The sequence below is a fragment of the Neofelis nebulosa genome, chromosome 2 (assembly GCF_028018385.1).
Source record: "Neofelis nebulosa isolate mNeoNeb1 chromosome 2, mNeoNeb1.pri, whole genome shotgun sequence".
In the NCBI taxonomy this organism is placed as follows: domain Eukaryota; kingdom Metazoa; phylum Chordata; class Mammalia; order Carnivora; family Felidae; genus Neofelis; species Neofelis nebulosa.
In genome coordinates, this window is record NC_080783.1 from 179487991 (window position 1) to 179515384 (window position 27394).

Here is a 27394-nt window from a genome sequence, read left to right on the forward strand (position 1 = left end):
CAGAGATGGAAGGAAAGCTTCTAGACTCATTCTATGAAGCCTTGATTCCCCAAACAGACAGAGACCCCACAAAAAAGGAGAATTACAGGCCAATATCCCTAATGAACATGGATGCAAACATTCTCAACAAGATACTAGCAAATTGAATTCAACAGCATATTAAAAGAATTATTCACCATGATCAAGTGGGATTCATTCCTGGGCTGCAGGGCTGGTTCAATATTTGCAAATCAATCAATGTGATACATCACATTAATAAAAAAAAGGATAAGAATCATATGATCCTGTCAATAGATGCAGAAAAAGCATTTGACAAAATATAGCATACTTTCTCAATAAAAACCCTCAAGAAAGTCGGGATAAAAGGAATATAGCTTAACATCATAAAAGCCATATATGAAAAGCCATATATGTATCATATATGATACATCACATTAATAAAAAAAAAGGATAAGAATCATATGATCCTGTCAATAGATGCAGAAAAAGCATTTGACAAAATATAGCATACTTTCTCAATAAAAACCCTCAAGAAAGTCGGGATAAAAGGAATATAGCTTAACATCATAAAAGCCATATATGAAAAGCCCATGGCTAATACCATCCTCAATGGGGAAAAACTGAGAGATTTCCCCCTGAGATCAGGAACATGACAGGGATGTCCATTCTCACCACTGTTGTTTAACATAGTGTTGGAAGTCCTAGCCTCAGCAGTCAGACAACAAAATGAAATAAAAGGTATTCAAATTGGCAAAGAAGAAGTCAAACTTTCACTTTTCACAGATGGCATGATACTCTACATGGAAAACCCAAAAGATTCCACCAAAAAGCTGCTAGAACTGATACATGAATTCAGCAAAGTTGCAGGATACAAAATCAATGTACAGAAATTGGTTGCATTTCTATACACCAATAATGAAGCAACAGAAAGAGAAATCAAGAAATCGATCTCATTCACAATTGCACCAAGAACCATAAAATACCTAGGAAGAAACCTAACCCAAGATGTAAAAGATCTGTGTGCTGAAAACTATAGAAAGGTTATGAAAGAAACTGAAGAAGATATAAAGAAATGGAAAAACATTCCATGCTCATGGATTGGAAGAATAAATATTGTTAAAATGTCAATACTACCCAAAGTAATCTACACATTCAATGCAATCCCAATCAAAATTGTACAGGCATTCTTCTCAAAGCTAGAACAAACAATCCTAAAATTTGTACGGAACCACAAAAGACACCAAATAGCCAAAGTTATGTTGAAAAAGAAAACCAAAGCAGGAGGCATCACAATCCCAGACTTTAGCCTCTACTACAAAGCTGTAATCATCAAGACAGTATGGTATTGGCACAAAAACAGATACATAGGCCAATGGAACAGAATAAAAAACCCAAAATTGGACCCAAAAATGTACAGCCAACTAACCCCTGACAAAGCAGGAAAGAGTATCCAATGGAAAAAAGTCTCTTTAACAAATGGTGCTGGGAGAACTGGACAGCAACATGCAGAAGAATGAAACTAGACCACTTTCTTACACCATTCACAAAAATAAACTCAAAATTGATGAAGGACCTGAATGTGAGACAGGAAACCATCAAAACCCTTGAGGAGAAAGCAGGAAAAAACATCTCTGACCTCAGCCACAGCAATTTCTTACTTGACACATCTCCAAAGGCAAGGGAATTGAAGGCAAAAATGAACTATTGGGGCCTCATCAAGATAAAAAGCTTCTGCACAGCAAAGGAAACAATCAACAAAACTAAAAGGCAACGAACAGAATGGGAGAAGATATTTGCAAATGAAATATCGGATAAAAGGTTAGTATCCAAAATCTATAAAGAACTTAACAAACTCAACACCCAAAAAACAAATAATCCAGTGAAGAAATGGGCAGAAGACATGAATAGACACTTTTCCAGAGAAGACATCCAGATGGCCAAGCGACACATGAAAAGATGCCCAACATCACTCATCATCAGGGAAATAGAAATCAAAACTACAATGAGATACCACCTCACACTGGTAAGAGTGGCTAAAATTAACAGCTCAGGAAACAACAGATGCTGGTGAGGATATGGAGAAAAGGGAACCCTCTTGCACTGCTGGTGGGAATGCAAACTGGTGCAGCCACTCTGGAAAACAGTGTAGAGATTCCTCAAAAAATTAAAAATAGAACTACCCTACAACCCAGCAATAGCACTACTAGGGATTTATCCAAAGGATACATGAGTGCTGATTCATAGGGGCACATGTACCCCAATGTTTATAGCAGCACTTTCAACAACAGCCAAATTATGAAAAGAGCCTAAATGTCCATTAGCTGATGAATGGATAAAGAAGATGTGGTTTATATATACAATGGAATACTACTTGGCAATAAGAAAGAATAAAATCCTGCCATTTGCAACAACATGGATGGAACTGGAAGGTATTATGCTAAGTGAAATAAGTCAGTCAGAGAAAGATAGATATCATATGTTTTCACTCATATGTGGAACTTGAGAAACTTAACAGAGACCATGGGGGAGGGAAGGGGAAAAAAATAGTTACAGAGAGGGAAAGAGGCAAACCATAAGAGACTCTTAAATACAGAAAACAAACTGAGGGTTGATGGGGGCGGGGGGCAGGGGAGAGGGGAAAATGGGTAATGAGCATTGAGAAGGGCACTTGTTGGGGATGAGCACTGGGTGTTGTATATAAGCAATGAATCACAGGATTCTACCCCCCAAACCAAGAGCACACTGTATACACTATGTTAGCCAACTTGACAATAAATTATATTGAAAAAAAAAGTCTTTATGTCAAATTATCAAAAATTAAAATAAAATAAAATAAAATAAAATAAAATAAAATAAAATAAAATAAAATAAAAAAGGCTCAACCAAGGAATGGATAAACAATCTGTGGTACATCCATATAATGTAATGCCTGCCACTCATCGATAAGGAACGAGTTACCAGTATGTGCAATAACATGGATGAATCTCAAATGAATTATGACCAATGAAAGAAGCCAGACTCAAAGCCTTTTTGGTTCTTTTCACATGATATTCTGGAAAGGGAAAACTGCAGGGGCACAAAACAGATCAGTGGTTGCCAGGAGCTGGAGGGGAGGGGAAAGGGTTGACTACAAAGGTGAACAAGGAATTTTGGGAAGTGATAGAACTGTTCTGTATCACGATTATAGTGGTAGTTACATGAATGTATATGTTGGACAAAACTTCCAGAACTATGCATTAAAAAGGTGACTTTTACTATATGTGCATTATACCTTAATTAAAAAAAGAAAAAACAAAAAACAAAGTTGGGTTTTAAAAATAGGTTTCATTGGGGCACCTGAGTGGCTTAGTTGGTTAAGCGTCTCTTGATCGTGGCTCAGGTCATGGTCTCATGGTTGGTGAGATCAAGCCCCTGCAAGGGGCTTTGTGCCAACAGTGCAGAGCCTGCTTGGGATTCTCTCTTTCCCTTTTTCTCTGCCCTTCCCAGCTCATGCTTTTCCCATACATACATACATAGGTTTTATTTAACAGAGTATAGAATGCAAATCTATCCTCCATCTGTATTGCAAAAGCTCTCAACTTACATAAAATGAATAGAGTGTTATAATACAAAGTCAATACTCATATTCAAAACTGGTCTAAATTAAGGAGCTTCCCTCTACTTGCTAATGGGATGCTGCCTGATTCATGAATCACTTAATAAACTCAGTTGAACTTTTGTTCTTAATAGTAGGCATGATCATTAATTGCATTTCCAGCTCCTCTCTGGAAGATGGGGAGTGGGACTGAAAGTTTCAAGCTTCTAATCAAGGTTTGGTGTTTCTGGTGACCAGTCCCCATACCAGGGTCGTGTAGGAGCCCACCCAGAGTCACCTCACTAAACAAAAGATGCTTCTGGTGAACTTGAGAATTTACAAGGGTTTCAGGAGCCCTGTGTCAGGAAACAGGGTCAAAGTCCAAATATTTATGTTTTCTGTTATCTCACACAAACCAAGACCTATTGTCCAAGGCAATGGAAGAATGACTCCAAAGGCAAGGAGATCATCAGAGCTACCCCTCCCTTCACAAACCCAGAGTGCAAGGACCTTAGGGGCAGAACAATTTAAGAAAGGAAGAGTCACCAATGCCCAGTGCCATCTCACCTCATGGGCTCTGCTCCCCCTCATTCTAACATCCCATTCCTCTGCCACCCTAGACTGGGCTCTGACAGGCTCTGGTGAAGCATATGCTGCACCCAGCAAAGCTGTAGGGTCATGACTGCCTCCTCCTAAATTTCTAGGGATGCCTCCAAGATCCTCAGGGTCCAGGCAGAGAACCACCATGGGAGTAAGGCCACCATTGAGAGTCCCCACTAGGGCAACACCCAATGGAACCTTGGGGGTGAAGCCATGTCCATGACCCCAGACCAGCGAAGTCACCCATGTGCAATTCTAGACAATCAGAGCCACAAAATGAGCTGTGTCCACCAAACCCATAGGAGCAGGGCTGCCTAGAGCCCTGGGGGCCCACACCCCACCCCAGTGTGTTTAGAAGGCAGGACCTTCATCTCAAAGTACCTAGAGGGCAGAACATGGAGACAAGGATTATTTTCAAACCTTAAGGTATAATGATGTTTTCCCTGTTGGAGTTTGGATTTGCTCAGGACTCTCTCTTTCCTATTTCTCCCTTTCAGAATGGGAGTGTCTATCTTGTTCCAGTCCCGGAATTCTACTTTGGAAGCACATATCATGTTTGATCTCCCAGGTTCACAGCTGGAGAAGAATTTGCCTTAGGATGAAACACACCTTGAGTCGCATCCATATGTGATTTAGATATTTAAATGACACTGTGGACTTAAGACTTTTGAGTTGATGACATGATAAAGACATGAATTTTGGGGGCCAAGGACAAATTTTGTTATAGCAACCTGAACAGACTGACAGCAGACCTCAATTTATGCAAGATACAGCTCAAAACCAGAATGTAATAGCAGAAAAGAAAAATACTGTTCAAAATTGATCTAACTTAAAAGACAGAAAAGTTTAACTATAAATTAAATGCAATTGGTCACCGCCCTTAAATATGACTTCTCATTTTCTCAGTTCCTACTGCAGCACTGAACATTTTTTTTAAATGTTTATTTATTTTGAGACAGAGAGAGAGGGAGGGGGGGAGAGAGAGAGGAATCCCAAGCAGACTCCCCTCTCCGTACTAAGCCCAGTGCGGGGCTCAGTCTCACAAACTGTGAGATCATGACCTGAGCCGAAATCAAGAGGCAGACACTTAACCGGCTGAACCACCCAGGTGCCCCAGCACTGACCATTTCTTATCCACCCTGCTGCAACTGCCTCCTGAGAGGATTCCTGACCTCTGGTCTCTCCACCTATCAACTCAAACTAATGCCAGACTGATCTGCTTAAGGCACAATATAATCACATGATCTTCTGTTAAAACTAATTCTGTGGGCTAAATTCCAAACTCCTGAAGGGAGCATTTGAAGGTTTCAAAACCATACCCAGTCTAGTTACAAATGTATCTTCTGTCACCTACACACTATTGACTCTGCCCATCTACCAAGGCCACACACAAAATAATCTACTCTGCACCCACACAGTACAGCTACTCATCAAACCTTGTATCTCAACTCTCTGTACCCATCTACGTACCTGCCTGGAATATCCTTTCTCTACCCTTCTGCTGGGCAATCCTAGTCATCCGGTTTAAATTTACCTTCTTCATCACTTCTCGACCTTTTGGCTAAAATCAAGTGTAGTATCTGCTCTTATCAGTTTAAATTTACCTTCTTCATAATAATTTCTTCCTCTGGGCTTCTACAGCATTTTGAAAAACCTATGTCTGCCTTCCCCACATACACAGAGGACCATTCTGGGGGCCTAACTATGTAGCAATTGCTCCATCAAAGTTATCTAAATTAGAAACTAAGTAAATCAGATCATGTACAATGGGTATCTGCAATATAATGATTTATAAGAAATATTATTTGGTCATCAGATGACTAAAATATATTTCTCAGATAGATTTGGTCTTCATCCACAGTTCCTGAAAATGCTTCAAAGTCATAAAGGTAAACTGAGTGTCTTATTATTAATGAAGGTGACTTTGGACCCCACCACACACCACTACCATATGGGAGGGGAGAGGAGCTGGAGGCTGGCCCATGGCTGTTGACTTGGTCAATTATGACTATGTACTAAAGCCTCCATAAAACCCAAGAGGACAGCTTTTGGTCCTTTTCAGAGAACTTCCACACTTAGGAAACCAGAACCCTTCCTCATACCACCAAATCAACCAGGCCCCAAGCTCCTTTGTTTGGGACCTTGCCCTATTTATCTCTTTATCTTATTGTTGATTTGTATCCTTTATCATATCCTTTAATACACTGGTAAATATAAGTAAGTGTTTTTCTGAGTTCTGTGAGCCTAGCAATTTGCTACTAATCTAGCAAATTAATCAAACCTAAGGAGGAAGTCATTGAAACCTCCAAACTGTAGCCAGTCTGAGGTTTGTGACTGGCATCTGAAGTGGTGGGTGTGGGTCAGTGTGGTACCTAACACTGAAGCTGTGGAATGTGATGCTATCTCTGGGTAGATGGTGTCAGAGGAGTTGAATTCAGACCTACTGGTGTCCAAGAATTGTTTGGTGTTTGGGGATGGGGACTGGGAGTTCCCACTCCCCATGTTGGAACTGGGTCCAGGAATCCTAAAATAGTGCCTTAAAATGACTTCATTTAAAGTGAAACCACAACCTCGCTTTAAAACTATATATTTGTGCCATCAGATTTAGAATCGTTTTCCCAACTTTGGCCTTTGTCGTGAGTTATGTTGGATCACTAAAACTATCAGTACTACCTTCAATATTTTCTTATTAGTCATTCTTTTTTTTTTACGAATATAATTTATTGTCAAATTGGCTTACATACAACACCCAGTGCTCATCCCAACAAGTGCCCTCCTCAATGCCCATCTCCCATTTTCCCCTCTCCCCCAGCCTCCATTCACCCTCAGTTTGTTCTCTTTATTTAAGAGCCTCTTGTGGTTTGCCTCCCTTCCTTTCTGTTTATAACTATTTTTTCCCCTTCCCTTCCCCTATGGTCTCTGTTAAGTTTCTCAAGTTCCACATATGAGTGAAAATATATGATATCTGTCCTTCTCTGTTATTAGTCATTAATTCTTATTAGTCATTAGTACAGGTATAGCTGCTTTTCAAACGTTCCATGTTATGCCATTTTGCTTCTACGAAAGACCTACATTAGTGCCTGTTTTGGCTAACCAAAAGAAATCCAAAGAGGATTTTGGCTTTTACCAAAGAAGAAGCAAAAAGAGACGATAGAGTTCAATGTTTGTTTTGCAACAAGCCATCACAGAGGCAGTGCATGTGTGGAGAGTGGCACTGTCCCCAAGCTCTTTCCCCAAGAACTACACTCAGCAGGGAACCACAGCTTTGAACTGTATCTGTGAACACCTGTGCTTTATCTCAATTTATTTTGTGCATCTGTTAGTAAGATGTGTCCTAAGGTATCAGAAAAGCATAAAAGAGGTTATTTGGGGGGTCTGGGAATACTCAAGAATTTTTCCATATAAAGTAATGGTAATTGCTTCTTTGCTTTATACCATTTTGGCTTAAAAAAAGTTTCATAGGAATGCTTTACTTTTGGATAGCAAGGGAAACCTGTATACCAGCTGGATTTTTTCATACTTCTGCTTTCCCAGAAATATCACTGTAATTATTTTGAACAATTCAATCTCCCAATTACTTAGTCTCCTGAAATTAAAAGAACTAGGAGAATTCCATGTTTAAAATAGAATTTATTTCCCCAAATTCATAACCTTCTAATCCGAGCAAATTAGAGAGTTACACTAATACGCTGACTCAAGTAAGTAACTTTAAAGTTTGGATTTTACTGAGAGTTTTCAACTCCAAATATGAACTGGATGGAATTCCAGAAGACAGTACAGACTAATGATCACATTTAGGAGGAAACTAAAAAATTCAACATCTTAACACCTTTTTATGTGATTCAATTCAAGAAACATTCACTCTCTATGACAGAGATTCTTAGAGGAGTGGAGTGATGTCACAGTCTTAGGCCTCAAAGATTTCATATGAGGGGAATAAAAATGTGGATATACTACAACTAAACCAAAACTAGATAAGGGTGCAGGAGGTGCAAAGTGCTGTGGATATTTAAAGGGAGACGGTACTCAAGATGGGCCTTAAAAACCATGGAATTTTCACAACAGAAATGATATTCCAGACAGAGAAAGAAAAGTGAAAGGACAGATAGAAGAGACTCAAGAGCTTATAAAACAGAAGAATATAATCGATTCTGAAAAGAAGTGTGTCACATATCCTTTGTGGAACCAAAAGTGTGAAAAAAAAAAAAAAAATAGGGATGCCCAGGTGGCTCAGCCGGTTAAGTGTCTGACTTTGGCTCAGGTCATGATCTTGCAGTTTGTGAGTTCAAGCCCTGCATCCGTGCTGACAGCTCAGAGCCTGGAGCCTACTTTGGATTCTGTAGCTCCCTCTCTCTTTGCCCCTCCCCTGCTTGTGCTCTGTCTCTCTCTCTCTCTCAAAAATAAACATTAAAAAGGGGCGCCTGGGTGGCTCAATCAGTTGAGCGTCTGACTTCGGCTCAGATCATGATCTCATGGCTTGCAGGTTCAAGCCCCATGTCAGGCTCTGTGCTGACAGCTCAAAGCCTGGAGCCTGCTTCAGATTCTGTCTGTCTCTCTCTCTGCCCCTCCCCTGCTCACGCACTATCTCTCTCTCTCTCAAATATAAATAAACATTAAAAAAAATTTTTAAATATATAAATAAAAATTTTAAAAAAATAAACATTAAAAAAAAAGAAAGAAAGATGGGGCACCTGGGTGGCTCAGTCAGTTAAGTGTCCCAACTTCAGCTCAGGTCATGATCTCATGGCTCATGAGTTTGAGCCCCATGTCGGGCTCTGTGCTGACAGCTCAGAGCCCGTAGCCTGCTTGGGATCCTGTGGTTCCCTCTCTCTTTGCTCCTCCCCTGCTCACACTCTGGCTCTTTCTCCAAAATAAATAAACATTAAAAAAAATTAGGGGTGTCTGGGTGGCTCAATTGGTTAAGCATCTGACTTCGGCTCAGGTCATGATCTCACAGTTCATGGGTTTGAGCCCAGCATCAGGCTTTGTGCTGACAGCTCAGAGCCTGGAGCCTGTTCCAGATTCTGAGTCTCCGTCTCTCTCTGCCCCCCGCCCCCTCCCCTGTTCGTGCTCTGTCTCTCTCTCTCTCAAAAACAAATAGACATTAAAAAAATTTTTTTTAATTAAAAAAAGAAAGAAAAAATAAATAATTTCAGGAGAAAAAAGGGAGCCAATTAGTGTTGACAGCTACATCAGGGTTAAAGAGAATAAGAACAAAATAAAAACAATATTTCATAATCAGATTGCTCTTGGCTTTACCTGACCTCAGGGGTGAAGTCAAAAACCAAGACAAATATTTCAGCATAGATAAACAAAAGTGTCTCATTATGAAAGAAAATAAGGCAATAAGAAAAATAAATTGTTTATCATCTGTCAGAGCTGAACATGTTTGCTAACAGACAGGAGTCAATAGAAAGGCAAAGATGAAAAGACTCTAAAGGGAGAAGGTATACTTAATATTTAGAACAAAGTTACAGAAAGTGGTTGGTAACAAAAGCATTCAAAGAGGAGAGCCTGGCCTTGGAAAGGAAGAGGGCCTTTTTGCCTATGGGAAGAAGAATGAACACTTCTCTGAGACAAGAGCAAGGAAGTTGAGGGATCCTGAAAGGCTTGGAACAGAAAGCACTTGGAGATTTGAGGAGCAGAGGAATTTGATAAGGACAGGAAGAAAATCAGCAAGAGACAAATAAAAGGAATTCTAGCAGCAGTGAGGGCTTGGCTGGATTCTGAAACATACATGTGCAGAGATCCAATCAGCGTATTTGATAACTTTCTCCAAACAACCTCAGAAGCCTGGGAGGCTATGTACAGACAGAGAAAGCAAACTCTGAAAAAGGAGACCAAAAAAGTGACTTGCCTAAATTAAAATCACTCAGGTTAGCCGGGCTAAGACAAGTATTTTTAGTTCAGCACTCTCTTTTGACTATGCTGCCCCCTCTTTTGAACAAAATTTTTTGACAAAATTTTCCTAAGGCTGTTTAAGTTTAAAAGCTAATTGCCAGTTTTAAGGTTTTAAAGCCAAGCTATCAAAGCAATGTTATGATATACTTATTGAGTACTAAAGCAATAAAATTTGAACTTTTTACATATACAACGTCATCAGCTATGAAAAATCAGGATTCATTAACAGGCAAAACCCAGAATGCCACCTACCTGGCAGCTTCAGGAAAACCCATCTTGTACAGCGTGACAACCACAGCTCCTCCAATGCCTAAATTATGCTGCAGAGCAACCTTTGCTCCAGGAACTTGCCTTTTTCCGGCTTCCCCTCTCAGCTGCCAGCAGAGTTCAGCGCACTGAGCCAGACCTAACAAATCGAACACAGAGCAATCAGATTCCATTGCGTTAGAAAGCTGCCCCAACCAGCTTTCTCAAGCTCACTTTTAAAGTCAAGAAAATGCATGCATAAATAACTTCTCTTAAAGGGCAAGAGGGTTTCTGCAGCTAGTTTTCCCCCTTCCTAAGTAATCTCCTTACTTACTTATTTTTACTTTATATAATTTATTTATTTTTTATAATTTACATCCACATTAGTTAGCACATGATGCAACAATGATTTCAGGAGTAGATTCCTTAATCTCCTTTTCCATTTAGCCCATTCCCCCTCCCACAACCCCACTAATCTCTGTATTTAGACAATACCCAGGCTTAAGAAATTCCATGAACTCTAACCTGTCATTTTTTGGCAATGTTGGAAAAGAAAACACTGAATATACAGTTCTCTAAGCCAGGTAAAATGGCATAAAAATAATTTAATTTTAGCATTTTTAATGTATCAAAAGAAAAAAAAAATCTAAATTTGGGAGTTCACTTTCCCTAAAAAATTTAGCTAGTATGGGGAATTTTCCTATGATTTCCCTCAAACAGTTCTCAACAAGAATAGATTTTCATAAGAATAGCATTTTGTCCCCTGTATAATAAAATCAAAGGTTTTTAGAACTGGAAGGAATTTAATGATGTCAGACTGAGGAACTGTAAGATTAAATAATTTGTGAATGGTCACAAAGCAGGCTAATTCCAGAGTCAACTTTAGAATCCCTGTCTCCTGATTTATATTTGTTTGTCTTTCTAACAACCAGCAATTCAAGGATCCCTGAGTTAAGAAATGTTCTCACAGGATAGACTGGCTTCACCATCCCAGAGGCAGAGTTATATAGGTCCAACTATAACGTCTGTTCATCCACCTACACCACCAATCACAACTACTGATTCCTCAGTACCTGTGACAATTTCCTACATAAAGCAGTTAAAAAAGAAAACCACAGGGGCATCTGGGTGGCTCAGTCAGTTGAGTGTCCAACTTCGGCTCAGGTCATCATCTCAGAGTTTTGTGAGTTTGGGCCCCACACTGGGCTCACTGCAGACAGTGCGGAGCCCACTTAGGATCCTCTGGCTCCCTCTCTCTCAAAAATAAATAAGCATGGAAGGAAGGAAGGAAGGAAGGAAGGAAGGAAGGAAGGAAGGAAGGAAGGAAGGAAGGAAGGAAGGAAGGAAGGAAGGAAGAAGAAAGAAAGAAAGAAAGAAAGAAAGAAAGAAAGAAAGAAAGAAAGAAAGAAAGAAAGAAAGAAAAGGAGGAAGGGAGGAAGGGAGGAGGGGAGGGAGGGAGGTAGGAAGGAAGGAAGGAGGGAAAGGAGGGAGGAATGGAGGAGGGGAGGAAGGGAGGGAGGAAGGAAGGAAGGAGGGAAAGGAGGGAGGAAGGGAGGAGGGGAGGAAGGGAGGGAGGAAGGAAGGAAGGAGGGAAAGGAGGGAGGAAGGGAGGAGGGGAGGAGGGGAGGAGGGGAGGAGGGGAGGAAGGGAGGGAGGGAGGGAGGGAGGAAGGGAGGAAGGAAGGAAGGAAGGAAGGAAGGAAGGAAGGAAGGAAGGAAGGAAGGAAGGAAATTTAAAAAATAAATTAAAAAAGAAAAAGAAAACCATAAGCCCCAAACAGTGTCATTTAGACTGAGTTCCCAAACCCTGCTTAAGTCCTAATCTAACTGTAGTTTCGACCTCCCCCAGAAATGCAGTCTTAACCAGTCAGGAATTTTTTGATCAGTGCCACCGAGTCTGCCACCTGGGCCCTCCGCACCCCCCCAAAGATGAGGTAAAGCTGCATGATAAGACCCTTCGCTTTTCTTCTTAAGGGAAAGCAGTCTTGCCTGGAACAATCCTTTTCTTTTGCTAATAACTTTTTTGCTCCAGTCTCCTATAAAAACCTTCCATTTTGTACAACTCTTCAGAGCAACCCTCTACTTGCTAGATGGGATGCTGCCCAATTCATGAATCATTTAATAAAGCCTATCAGGTCTTTAAAACTTACTCAGTTGAATTTTTGTTATTTAACAAACCCTAAGTAGGAGAAATATAACTCCTACTTCTTATATCCAAGCAGTGTGTATATATTTACAGAATATATATCTTAAGCACTGTTTTAAAATAGGTAACTCCACAACCTATTAATGACTTTTTGAACTACGAACATTCTGAATATTAATGAAGAAGATCAAAGTGAAACTTTGGGGCACTTAATTTTACTAGAAATCTGCCATATAGAAAGCTCAACCATTTAATGAATATGAAAAAGGCAAAAAATATTCACACTAGTCTTATATACACATGGGCAGGAAAATACAGCTAGTCTTCTTCACAAAATAATAAATATACATAGTTCACAATATTAGAGAAAATACTCAACCTCACCTGATTAAATAGAAAAATGCCATTTTTAACGAAATTGGTAAGGATGTTTTTTTGTTTGTTTTGTTTTGTTTTTGGTAAGGATGTTTAAAGCATAATCCATATGCTGGGGAGACTAGCAAGACAGCCACCTCCATACAGTACTGGTGAAAGTTCAAATCAGTACAACCTTTTTGGAAAGTAATATACAAAATTAAGAGCCTTGAAAATGCCTTGAAAACCGTTCTATGGAAATAAGCACAGGTAAAGTTTTACACACAAAGCAATCTCTATCACACTGTAACAGTGAAAAACTAAATAATCTAGAAGTGAAAGAACTGAGGAATAGTTATATAAATTATGAAGTATCTATATGATAAAGCACTATGTTTCTATTTTAACTGTTTAATGAAATGTCTAACAATTCAGGAAAATTACTATTATGATAGGTAATATTCATAAAAAATGCAAGGAACCAATATTTGATGGGGTTTTGGAGTGATGGTGGGGTTTGGAGCTGATGGCCAAAAAAGAATTCTTGAAGACGTCTTTGGTGCAAAAAGGTGATTTTATCAAAGCATGGGGACAGGACCCGTGGGCAGAAAAAAGCTGCACTGGAGTTGTGAAGAGTGACGATTATATACTTTCAGGTTGGGCAGGTCAGGGACAGCGTACGTCTCCAAGGAATTTTGGAAGCAAGGTTTCCAGGACCTTGAGGGGCTAGCTGGTGTTAGGAAAACCATTTGTTACTGTTTAGTATAAAAACCTCAGTCCTGAGACCCTTCAGATGTGTACCAGAGGCCATATGCTTGGAGTATAATTGCCAACATATCCTTGGGGGTTAAAGATAAAAGAGGTTTGCAAAGGAATTTTTATGTGTTTAAGGAGATTCACAGGATTCTGGGGGGTCAGGATAATGTTAAGCCAAGATTCCCTTTTGCTCCTAGCAAAGTGTCATCACCGAGGCAGCTGAGCTCCTAGAGAAAGGTCACTCTGCTTGTTTCAAGGACTTGTCAGTGGGCTGACAGTCAGTGTCAGTAAGGGAATTTAATTTTTCATTTGCCTTTGCTTCCAACATCACCATGGCAAGAACTTAAACCCCCACATCTTGATGAGGGCAATATTAGGGCTCCAGGAAACAGAGTCTAAGGTTTCTGGAGATTAGGCTATAAATAAATTTGCCTTTTTCTTATAGTTTAATCAGTTATCGTAAACTCAAGGAGACTCCTATCCTTCATGACTGTGATCTCTATCAGTCAACCATTTGCTTTCTTTCCTTTCCCCCGTTCTTGGGCAGCCAGCAGTGCATGAAGAATATCACACATATCCCACCTGGGGCAGGAGGTGCTATTAGCCTGTAGTGTGCCCTCAGCTTGCCCCATGCTCCTTCATCATTACTGATCTACCCATTCATCCAACAAATACTTTATGGCCCATTATGTGCCAGACACTGCTTAAGGCTCAGAAGACCCAGCAAAAACAAGATAGGCACAGTCTTTTCCCTCAGGAAGCAGATATTCTTGAGATATAAAGATGCAGGCATTTACAATACAGTCTACACTGGGAGTAGCATTACATTAATGCTACCGTGGGGGTGGGGACTAAGGAGGTAGGCAAAAAGAGGGAGAGAGCTGGAGAAAGAGAAAAAGGTCTTGCCATTTAATTGCTTTCAATAAAAGACGAGTGTTAGTAAGAGAGCATACTGATTATTTGAGCTTTCCAGTTGTCTACTTTCTGAACAAACTGGCGTTTCTTACATTTCTAGAATCTGGATCTATAAAGGGTAGAAGTCAAAAGTTGGCCTCAGAGGGGCACCTGGGTGGCTCAGTCAATTAAGCATCTGACTTTGGCTCAGGTCATGATCTTATGGTTGGTGAGTTCAAGCCCTGCGTCAGACTCTGTGCTCACAGCTTGGAGTCTGGGGCCTGCTTTGGATTCTGTGTGTGTGTCTCTCACTCTACCCCTCCCCGGCTTGCGCGCTCTCTCGCGCTCTCTCTCTCTCTCTCTCTCTCAAAAATAAACAGACATTAAAAAAAAAAAAAGACTAAAAACAAAAAATGTTGGTCTCAGAAATCCATTTCCCAAGAAGGCACAGCAGTTACAAAAGCATTAGCCTAGGACTCTACTACCTATAGTCTGGTTGCTACTGAAAATAAACCATTCAAACATGTACCAATCACTCCAATAAACAGCTAATAAAGATAAGTACTAAGTGCAATGGAAAACCTCAGAGTGGAAAAACTACAGGGAAAAACATCTTGAGATACTACCTGAGTTCTTTTCTTTCTCCTGCTTCCTTGAACCCATCATTATTCCTTATACCATTAAGACAGTCAAGTACAAAGAAGTCATAATTCAGCTTCAGTTCACATTAGACATCTAAAGGCCTTAGCATAAACAACATAAAAAAGCATGGTTTTCTATTATTGGAGCCTGGCTGAGAAAGAAAAGGTTTGCTGAGCTTCAAAGAGCAAAAAGCTTTAATGGACTCAGCATGCACTGAAAAATGTGTATTTATGTAAGAGCAGTTTTTCCCTTTAAAAGTAATCAATCTAGAATATAATATAAAATATAGTTCAAAAAAAGTAATATAAAGAAATTTTTAGACACACAAAGCTGAAATATTTCATTACCATACTCAACACTGATGCTGTATAAATGTTAAAGTCCTTTAGCAGAAGGAAAATGGTAACAGATAGAAAAAAAGGATCTACGTGAGGGAATGAAGAATACTCGAAGTGGTAACTACATGAGTAAATGGATAAGGTTTTCTTTTTAATTGTTTAAATCTCCTTATTTATTTATTTTTAATTTACATCCTGTTTAAATCTCTTTAAAAGATAATTGATTGTTTAAACAAAAATAATTTCCTATGGGGTTTATAATATATGTAAAAAATTTCACAACAGTATTATATGCCCTGAACAGGAGAAATGAAAATATACTATTGTAAGGTTTTTGTTTTTGTTTTTTTTTACTATATGTTAAGTAGTATAATAGACTATGATAAGATAAAAATGAAATAGAGTCATAAAAAGTAATCCAAAAGAAGGCTGGAAAAAAAGGTAAGAGAAAATAAAGATTAGCAGGGACAAAGAGAACACAAATAACAAGACAGACTCAAACCTAACCATATTAATAATCACATAAAACATAAATAGTCGAAACACCCCAATTAAAGGCAGAGATTGTCAGAAGAAAAAAAGCAAGACTCAACTAAATCAGGCTAATGCACTTTAAATATAAAGTCACTGGGGCGCCTGGGTGGCGCAGTCGGTTAAGCGTCCGACTTCAGCCAGGTCACGATCTCGCGGTCCGTGAGTTCGAGCCCCGCGTCAGGCTCTGGGCTGATGGCTCGGAGCCTGGAGCCTGTTTCCGATTCTGTGTCTCCCTCTCTCTCTGCCCCTCCCCCGTTCATGCTCTGTCTCTCTCTGTCCCAAAAATAAATAAAAAATGTTAAAAAAAAAAAAAATTAAAAAAAAATAAAAATAAAAATAAAGTCACTAAAGAAGGTATACAAATGGCAAATAAGCACTTTAAAAATGCTCAACATCATGAGCCATCAGGAAAATGTAAATTAAAACCACAAGGAGATGCCACTACACATTGGTTAGAATGACTAAATGTAAAGATTGACCACACAAAGTGCTGATGAACATGTGGAAGAACTAGAACTCTCCTACACTGCTATGGGAATATAAAATGGTATGACCACTTTGGAAGTCAGTTTGACCATTTCCTAAATGCCAAATTATGGAAAGAGCCCAAATGTCCATCCAATGATGAATGGATAAAGAAGATGTGGTATACATACAATGCAATATTATTCAGCCATAAAAAAAGAATGAAAGCTTGCCATTTGTAACAACATGGATGGAACTAGAGAGTATAATGCTTAAGTGAAATAAGTCAGTCAGAGAAAGACAAATACCATAAGATTTCACTCATGTAGAACTTAAGAAACAAAACAATTGCTCATAGGGGAAAAAAAGAGAGAGGCAAACCAAGACACAGATTCTTAACTATAGAGAAAAAACTGATGGTTACCAGAGGGGAGGGGGGTAGAGGGATGGTTTAATTAGGTGATGGGGACTAAGGAGGGCACTTGTTGTGATGAGCACCCGGCGTTATACTGAAGTGTTGAGTCACTAAATACACCCGAAACTAATATTACATGTATGGCAACTAACTGGAATTTAAATAAAAACTTTTACAAAAAAGTTAAACACGCACCTAGTATATGATCCAGTCATTCCATTCCTAGGTATTTACTCAAGAGAAACCAAATGTTCATAGAAAGATTTATACATGAATGTTCACAGTTCACAGCAGCTTTATTTGTAGTAGCCAAAAACTATAAACAACCCAAATACCCATCAACAATAAATTGTGATATATCCATACAATGAAATACTACTCAGCAATAAAATGGAATGAACTACTGATACATGCAAAAATATGGATACATCTCAGACAAAAAGAGAGTGCATACTATAGGGTTCCATTATATAAAACTACAGAAAATGCAAATTAATCTACAGTGACAGAAAGCAGATCAATGGCTGCTTTGGGATGAGGGGTGAGGAGTAATGAGAAGGAGGGATTACACACACGTATATATGAAGAAACTTTTGGTTGATGGATATATTCACTATCTTGACTGTGGTAATGGTTTCACAGAACTTATTAAATTACACATTTTAATATGTTCAGTTGATTATATGTTGATTTTACCTCAATAAAGCTGTTAAAATAATAAAATAAAATATGAGATATGTAGGCCTGATCTTCCTTCTCTCTTCTTTTTACTTAGCAAGAACAATAGAAGCCAGGGCCCGCTCCTCCTACCTATCTCTACCTGCCAATAGGTATCAAGAGAAAATGCTCTCACTTGGGTTCCATTTCTCCTGGCACTGGAGAGTATTCATTATAGTCCAACAACTAAACTTACCTCTCCTCACACCTCAGTGGCAAAAATCAAAATTCTAGGCAATGGGAATGAGGACAGGTGGCCTATAGGATATGAAGAGAGGTAAAATAGATGCTCTGGTGAAAAGCTATTTAGGCTTTATTGACTTACTGACTTTTTAGAGTATTAGATTTAGCTCTTGCCAGTCAATGTCCTAGGATGTATTTCTTTTATTGACCTCTTACAGAGTAAAAGAGGAAAGCCATAGTTTGAGTATGCTAGGTCCCCTGGCTCAAATTCCATTTACTTTCATTTCATTTTCACCTAAATCTTTAGAGCCTATGTTTATAATACCTATAAAGGTATTAAAACATGTAAAGAAAAATCACATGATAGAATAGTATGTGTACCATTAAAAACATCCAGAACAATGCAAATTCAGGAGGAGAAATAACTATATTACATTTGGGGATCCGAGCATCTTAGGATTAGAAAGGATCTAAGAGGGGTGGCTCAGTCGGTTAAGCATTCGACTTCGACTCAGGTCATGATTTCACGGTTTGTGGGTTCGAGCCCTGCATCAGGCTCTGTGCTAACAGCTCAGAGCTTTAGATCCTGTCTCTCTCTCTCTCTCTCTCTCTCTCTCTCTCTCTCTCTCTCTCTCTCTCTCTCTCTGCAACCCCCCACCCCCTGCCTGCACTCTGTCTCTCAAAAGTGAATAAATGTTAAAAAAAAAAAAAAAAAAAAGGAAGAAAGAAAGGCTCTAAGAGCTCATCGCATCTAAGGCCCTAACAAATGAGCAATCCCCCCATGACATTCCCATCACGTTGGTAACTTGTATTTTTTGTACATAGCCTAGACTGTAATTTCCTATATCGGCCCAAAGTCAAGCTTCCCATGAATTCTTCCTATTTGTTCCCAAAGGAGACAAGTTTATCCCTTCTGCCCCATATCACCTTTCAGATATTAAAAGAGCAATTAATTCAACCATCCCCTTTACATGTGCAAACTCTTGTACTGAGCACTGTTTGGGGTACAGAGACAAATAAAATATGGATTCTGCCTTTATAGGCTCTTAGTCAAAGGGAGAGATTTTTCTTTAAAAGCCATAAATAATTACCATATGTACTATATAAGTATAAATGTCAAAAAAGAAGCACTGAGAAAGTGTCATGAGTTCAGAAAAGGGAAAGATTAATCCAATCTATGGAAAGGATGAAGAAATTAGGGAAAGTTTCATAAGGTAGCTAACACTTGAAATGGACCTTGAAGATGGGCATTTCTCCTGAGGAAAAAGCATTGTAGTGAAGGTAATGGTTAAGAGCTTAGACTCTAGAAATACATTGCCTGAGTTTGAATCCTAGCTTTACCACTAGTTTAGTGACTTTGGGCAAGTTACTCTGTGCTGTTATTTTCCACTTTGATAAAATATAAAACGGACATGAGAATTAAATGAGGAATACTTAGAACAGTGCCCAGCACTTAGCACTGCGTAAATGTTTGCTGCTGTTGTTATTCAGAAAACATCAAAGACAGAGCTTGCACAGGTGAGAAGGAATTAAAGATGTCTTGGAAAAGCAAACAGTTCAGGCTAATTTAGACATTTCTTCCCATTTCTGCATCTCCACATCAAAAACCCAGCTAGATATAAATGCTAGCACAGACCCTCGCCTGTGGTAGGGAAGTAATAAATCTTCATCTTGCCATTTCTCTTTCCCTTTCTCTTCTCATAGTTCTGGTTTATTCTTTGCCTGAGTTTCTGTAGCAGGTGAATATTTACATTTCAATAATTCATCATCCCTATTCAGGCTTCCAATCAAGTCATCAACATCTGTAAGATCTATAAGTTTGCATAGTAACTATTTGCATTATCACATTATCTGCCACTTGTATACTTCAGGAGGGCAATATTTTCTTGTATATCCTAGCCCTAGATCCCAAACCCAGCTGTGCAGGAGAAGCTCTTAGCAGATCTTAAAAATATGTAAGTTGTTGGGCTCAACTAGACCTAGGAGAGAGAATTTCCAAGGGAAGGCAAGAGTATATACATTTTTAAAAGCTATAGGAGATTTTATATCAGTACCTCACATAGACACGATGTTTGAGAGTCAATTAATTACAGCACCTAATGATAAAGTCGGCACACAATAAGCATTTGTTGAACTTTCATGGACTGAAGATCAGGACCTAAAACCAGGTTGAAGCCACAATGGAAAGGCACTAAATGCTAGGCTTAATTTAGTTTGGCACAAAAGGCCAAACTAAATAACCAACCTCCAGCTTCAAAACAACAATCCCTTGTAAGGAACTCTATCTCAAATCACTTTCATGCTCTTTCAGGAGATCACAGACATTAATATGCATGTTCAAAAATTGGAAATAGCTAATAAGCTAAAATGAAATTTTACTTATTCATTTTATCTATTTTTAAAGTTTATTTATTTTGAGAAAAAGAGAGAGAGAGAAAGTGGGGGAGGGACAGAGAGAAAGGTAAAGAGAGAATCCCAAGTAGGCTTTGTGCTGATAGCCAACACGGTGCTCGAACTCACAAACCATGAGATCATGACCTGAGCTGAAATCAAGAGTCAAATGCTTAACCAACTGAGCCACCCAGGCACCCCACTTATTAATTTTAAATAGCGTTCAGTAAGGGTTAATGCAATATATGTGAAAGCACATTAAAAACTAAAATAAAATATGAGGGGCGCCTGGGTGGCTCAGTTGGTTAAGCGGCTGACTTCTGTTCAGGTCATGAACTCATGGCTTGTGGATTCAAACCCCACATCGGGTTCTGTGCTGACAGAGCCTGGACCCTGCTTCAGATTCTGTGTCTCCCTCTCTCTCTGCCCCTCTCCCGCTTGTGCTTTGTCTTTCTCTGTCTCTCAAAAATAAATAAAAATGTAAAAATGTAAAAATAAATAAATAAATAAATAAATAAATGAAATATGATCCTATTATTTAGACACTAATAATTTAAAAATCTAAGTTTTAATGTGATTTTTCTAATTGAAAATTCTGAAAGGAATTCATGATTTTAAACTGACAGTAAATAAAATACTCACTTCAAATGCTTAAATCTTTTTTTTTTTTTCTATTACAGGTCCTGTTATGGCAACTATTTTTTTTTTTTATGCAGATCTGGACAAGTTAAAATTGGAAACTATATCATGAAGCTTTAATTTTAAAACTAATTCTCCAATACTGAGTTTCCACCAAAGTAACAATATCTTACAACTAAACTAATACTATTTGTAGAAGAGAACCTTCCATCTTTCCCACTCCATCATAAGTCAGTATGTTTTGGAAGCACTTGACGATTTCCTGATTCACTTAGAATCCTATTGCAATTTGTTATCCAAGTAACCAGGGCAAAAATATTTAAACTGCTCAGGGGCGCCTGGGTGGCTCAATTGGTTAAGCGGCCGACTTCGGCTCAGGTCATGATCTCGCGGTCTGTGAGTTCGAGCCCTGCGTCGGGCTCTGTGCTGACAGCTCAGAGCCTGGAGCCTGTTTCAATTCTGTGTCTCCCTCTCTCTGACCCTCCCCGGTTCATGCTCTGTCTCTCTCTGTGTCAAAAATAAATAAACGTTAAACTGCTCAGAGCTATCATCCTGATATATTTTCCAGGAGTCTGAATTCTTTCTTGGGCTACAGCTAATAGCTCTGTATTTACTTAAGTATATCCAAATTCTCAATATGTAGCAGGTGAACATTTACACTTCAATAATTACTCATCCCTATTCAGGCTACCAATCAAGTTATCAAGATCTGTAAGTTTTTCCCCAAAAATGCTACCCCACCACTAACATTATTCCTAATGACTGATGATAACAGGAAAATTTTACCAACAGTGTAGACTAAAATATTGGAGAGGGTTTTCAAAGGATATTGTAGAAGGTATAACACTCTTTGATGTATTTAAAAATTGAGTAAATTCTATCTTCCTGAGGTATTTTAGGTTAGCTTTTTAGTGCTAGGGGAAAGAAGTAGATGACCTGTCAAGATTGACAACATTGTTTACATTTAATATTTTAAAATCCAGTGTTGCACACAAGATTATAAAAAAAGAAGTACTCTCACATTCTGCTGTTGGGACTATACATTGGTATAATCTTTTTTGAAAAAAATTTGGCAATGTCTACCAATTTTTAATGATATACTATCCTTTGACATAGTGAGGCCATTGTTTTGGATTTATCCTGAGTATACATACAAAAGTGTACAAAGACACAAAGATGCTTATTGCAGCATTGTTTATAGTAGCAAAATTGACATCACATATGTCTAGTAGGTATGCTAGGTAAATTTCTTATAATGAGAATACTGTGCAGGCATTAAAAAGAATAAAGAATATCTATAAATGATAATATAAAAAGATTTTAAGATGTAAGTAAATAAAGCTGTCTGCAATGTAGTAAATATACATATATAATACACACATAAAGAAAAGCTGTGGGGTGCCTGGGTGGCTCAGTCGGTTAAGCACCCAATTCTTGATTTTGGCTCAGGTCATGGTTCATGGGATGGAGCCCATGGGATTCTCTCTCCCCTTGCTGTCTGTCCCTCCCCCACTCATGTGCATGCACTCTCTCTCTCTCTCTCAAAATACATAAATAAACATTAAAAAAAAGAGAAAGGCTGCATACAGCCAAGATATGGAAACAATACACATGTCCACCTATAGATGAAAGGATAAAGAAGATGTGGTATGTAGATAGATAGATAGATAGATAGATAGATAGATAGATAGATAGATAGATAGATACACACACACACAGTGGAATATTACCCAGGCATAAAACAGGATGAGATCTTGCCACTTGCAATAACATGGATGGACCTAGAAGGTACTATGCTAAGTGAAATAAGTCAGAGAAAGACAAATACCGTATGATTCTACTTATGTATGGAATCTGAAAAACAAAACAGACAAATGAATAAACAAAAAGCAGAGATGGATCCATAAATACTGAGAACAAATTGATGGTGCCAGAGGAAGGGGGTAGGGAGATGGGCTAAATGGGTCAAGGGGAGTGGAAGACAGGCTTCCAGTTATGAAATGAGTAAGTCATGGGGATAAAAGATACAGCATAGGGAATATAGTCAATGGTATTGTAATAGCATTATAGGGTGACAGATGGTACCTATACTTGTGGTGAGCATAGCATAATGTGTAGACTTGTCCAACCACTATGCAGTACTCCTAAAATTAATGTAACATAATGTGTCAAGTATACTTCAATAACAAAAAAAGAAAGACTGTATAAACACACATTTAAATATGCACTTGTATAAGCATAACAATTTGAGGGAGAATATCAAAAAAACTGTAAAAGAGGTTGACTCTGAAAAATAGAACTAAGGGTAAGAAGAAAGAGAAAGACATGCTAAATGTTAAACTTTGTCATCCCATTATAATATTACAAACCATGACAACGCTTTAGAGAACTATTTGGCAGCTTCTTATAAAGTTAAACATACATCTGCCCTCTGACTGAACAATTTTACTCTGGGTTATTAACCCAAGAGAAATGCAAAAGGTGTGTCCACAAATAGACTTGTACAAAAATGTTCATAGCATCCTTATTTATAATGCCCTCAAGCAGGAAAAAACTCAAACATCCATCAACAGGAGAATGGATAAACAAACTGGTATATGGACTACAATTTAGCAATAAAAAAGAATGAACTACTGATACAGGAAAAATCTGGATCAGTCTTAGCCTGATTGAGGGGGAAGAGTTTGGAGAATGGGGAAGATGTTTGAGGGAAGTCAAGGTCCATCTATGTTGTAGCATCTGCCAATACTTAATTTGTGGCATAAGTATATTCTATTGCATGAATATAACACATTTTGTTTATTCATTCATCAAATGATGATCCACATCTAGGTTATTTTCACCTTTTTGGCTATTATAAATAATGCTGCTATAAACAATTGTGTTTTTGTGAGAACTGTGTATTTTATTATATGATAATTATACCTCAATTTTAAGATATAATATGGAGTGAAAAATCATATTGTTACTACAAAGCATGATTTCTGAGTGTTTCAGTGAATAGCAGAACAAATTAATTATAATGGCAAACAAATTAATTACAATGAAAATATGTTCCTTCAGAGGAGAAAAAAGTTATGTGTCAATAAAAACAGTTAGCCTGAGGGGCACCTGGGTAACTCAGTTGGTTAAATTCTGACTCTTGATTTCAGCCCAGGTCATGATCTCGCAGTTCATGGGTTCAAGCCCCACACTGGGCTCTATGCTGACAAGGTGGAGCCTGCTTGGGATTCTCTATCTCCCTCTGTCTCTGCTCTTCCCCCACCCAAAAAATAAATAAATATATTTTTTTTAAAAACCACACAATTAACCTGAAATTCCACATTCATCTCTGGGATGAAAAAAGTTTCAAAAAAAAGAAAAAAGAAAAAGGAGTTTTTTTTATATGAGAGTGAGGAAGCTGTCTAAAAGGAGAATTTAAATCACTGTCTCTATTGCAAACTGCTACTTTTTGTCTTTTTAAAAATTTAGTTCCAGTATAGTTAACACATAGTGTTGTATTAGTTAGAAGTATACAATATAATGATTCAACAATTCTATACATTACTCAATGCTCATCAATATTATTTTACTCTTGCCACACCTGGGTGGCTCAATCAGTTAAGCGTCTGACTCTTGATTTTGACTCAGGTCATGATCTCACAATTTGTGAGCCCCACTATCAGTGCAGACCCTGCTTCAGATTCTCTCTCTCCCTCTCTCTCTCTGCCCCTCCCCTGCTCATTGTCTCCCTCTCTCCTCTCTCTCAAAATAAACTTAAAAAAAAAAAAAAGATTACTCTTAATCCCCTTCACCTATTTTATCCCCCACCCCCACCCCACCTACCCTTTGGTAACCATCTGTTTGTTCTCTATAGTTAGAGTCTCCTTTTGGTCTTTTTCTTTGTTCATTTTCTTTTCTTAAATTCAACATGAGTGAAATTATATGGTATTTGTCTTTCTCTGACTTATTTCACTTAGCAGTATGTCCTACAGATCCATCCATGCTGTTGCAAACGGCAAGATTTCATTTTTTTTTATGTCTGAGTAATATTCCATTATATATAGTACATCTTTATCCATTCATCTATTGATGGACACTTGGGCTGCTTCCACAATTTAGCTACTGTAAAAAAAGCTGCAATTTACATAGGGATGCATTTATCTTTTCAAGTTAGCGTTTCAGTTTCTTGTAGGCAGCATGTAGATGGTCTTGCTTTCTTATCCATTCCATCACCTTATGTCTTTTCATTGGAGTGTTTAGTCCATTTACATTTAAAGTAATTTTTTTTTTAATTTTTTTTTTTTAACGTTTATTTATTTTTGAGACAGAGCATGAACAGGGGAGGAGCAGAGAGAGAGGGAGACACAGAATCTGAAACAGGCTCCAGGCTCTGAGCTGTCAGCACAGAGCCCGACGCGGGGCTCAAACTCACAGACCGTGAGATCATGACCTGAGCCGAAGTCAGACGCTTAACCGACCGAGCCACCCAGGCGCCCCTTAAAGTAATTATTTATAGGTATATACTTATTATCATTTTGTTACTTGTTTTATGTTTGTTTTTGTAGTTCTTCTCTGTTCCTTTCTTCTCTTGCTCTCTTCTCTCACGGTTTGCTGGCTTTAGTGATATACTTGGATTCTTTTCTCTTTATTTTTTGCATTATGTATTACTGGTTTTTGATTTGTGGTTACTATTAGGTTTATATGTAACATTTTATGCATACAGCAGTGCATGTTCAGTCGATAGTCACTTAAGTTTGAACCTATTATTTACTCTCCTCCCCAACCCCATATTTTAGGTATAGGGTGTCATAATTTACATCCTTTATTCTGTGAATCTCTTGACTTATTTTTATAGGTATACTTATTTTTACTGCTTTTGTGCTTCCTACTTTTCTTACTCCTACTTATGGTCTTTCCTTTCTACTCAAAGAGTCCCCTTTAACATTTCTTATAGGGCTGGTTTAGTGGTCATCAACTCCTTTAACTTGTGTTTGTCTGAAAAACACTTTATCTCTCCTATTCTGAAAGACAGCCTTGCTAGATAGAATATTCTTGGTTCCAGGTTTTCTTTTTTTTTAAGCACTCTGAATATATCATGCCATTTCCTTCTGGCCTGCAAAGTTTCAGCTAAAAAATCAGCTAACAGCCTTATGGGATTTCCCCTGTATGTAATGGTTTTCTTTTTTCTTTTTTTTTTTTTTTTAACGTTTTTATTTATTTTTGAGACAGAGAGAGACAGAGCATGAACAGGGGAGGGGCAGAGAGAGAGGGAGACACAGAATTCGAAGCAGGCTCCAGGCTTTGAGCCATCAGCCCAGAGCCGGACGCAGGGCTCGAACTCACGGACCACGAGATCGTGACCTGAGTTGAAGTCGGACGCTCAACCAACTGAGCCACCCAGGCGCCCCTGGTTTTCTTTTTTCTTGATGCTTTTAAAATTATCTCTTTCTGTATCACTACTTTTTGTGTTTTAATTACTACATGTCTTGATGTGGACCTCCTTGGGTTGATTTTGTTGGGGACTCTCTGTGCTTTCTGGGTCTGGATTTCCGTTTCCTTCCCCAGATTTGTTAAGTTTTCAGCTATTATTTCTTCAAATACATTTTCTGCCCCATTTTCTTCTCCATCTGGGATCCCTAAGAGGCAAATGTTATTATGCTTGATGGAGTCACTGAGTTCCCTATTTTCATTTAGTATTATTATTTTTTCTCTCTCCTGTTCAGCTTGATTGCTTTCCATTATTCTGTACTCCAGGTTGCTAATCCATTCTTCTGCCTCCTTTAGTCTACTGTTGATTCCATCTAGTGTATTTTTAATTTCAGTTATTGAGTTATTCATCTCTGATTGGTTCTTTTTTTTTTGTTTGTTTTCCATCTCTGTTGAGGGTCTCACTGAGGCCCTTCACTCTTTTCCCAAGTCCAGTGAGTCTTTTTATGACCATTACTTTAATTCTCTATCAGGCATACCACTTATTTATCTCTGTTTTATTTAGCTCTCTTACTATGCTTTTATCTTGTTCTTTCATTTGGGACATATTCTTTTGTCTCCTTATTTTGTCTACCCCTCTGTGAGTGTCTATGTGTTAGGAAAGTCAACTATGTCTACTGCTCTTGAAAGTAGTAGCCTTATGAAGAAGAGGTCCTGTAGTGCCCTGCAATGCAATGTCCCCTGTTCACCTGAACCTGGCACTTCAGGGGTGCCTTTTATGTGTGTTGCTTGCATCCTACTATGGTGCCTGAGCTGCTTTTGCCTTCAGTCCCATCCTCTGCAATGGCTCTCTTTGACTGTTGCAGACAGTGTTTGGTCCCTGTGTTGTTAGTGGGCCAGTTTGGGGCTGCCTTGGGCTTGAGTAAGTCAGATCAGGCATTTGCTAGAGATGCAGTAACACCAAACAGCAGAGCACTGGCACTTTTCCTGTGTTGTCCCCTGAGAAGCTTTCATTGGTGAGCAGGGACTACAGTGAGACCAGGTATATGCCCCCAGCCCACTGCTGCAACTACAGCTGGATTGGTATATGTGGGTATCTTCCCTTCTCTCCAGGGCAAGAGTCACTTTGGAGTGGTGCCAACCCCTCTTGGGGATGCTTGCACACTGCCAGGCTTGTGGCACTGCTTTGTG

General features: G+C 38.6%; 1 protein-coding gene and 1 pseudogene across 1 annotated transcript in view; one reads left to right on the plus strand and one right to left on the minus strand.

Annotated features, from left to right (window-relative positions):
* SCP2 (sterol carrier protein 2) overlaps nt 1-27394 on the minus strand; it is a 127922-nt gene that overhangs the window by 28494 nt on the left and 72034 nt on the right. Inside the window, 1 exon segment of the mRNA XM_058717355.1 lies at nt 10328-10481. Coding sequence (XP_058573338.1) covers nt 10328-10481 — 154 coding nt within the window.
* LOC131505723 (U2 spliceosomal RNA) lies at nt 5716-5865 on the plus strand (annotated as a pseudogene).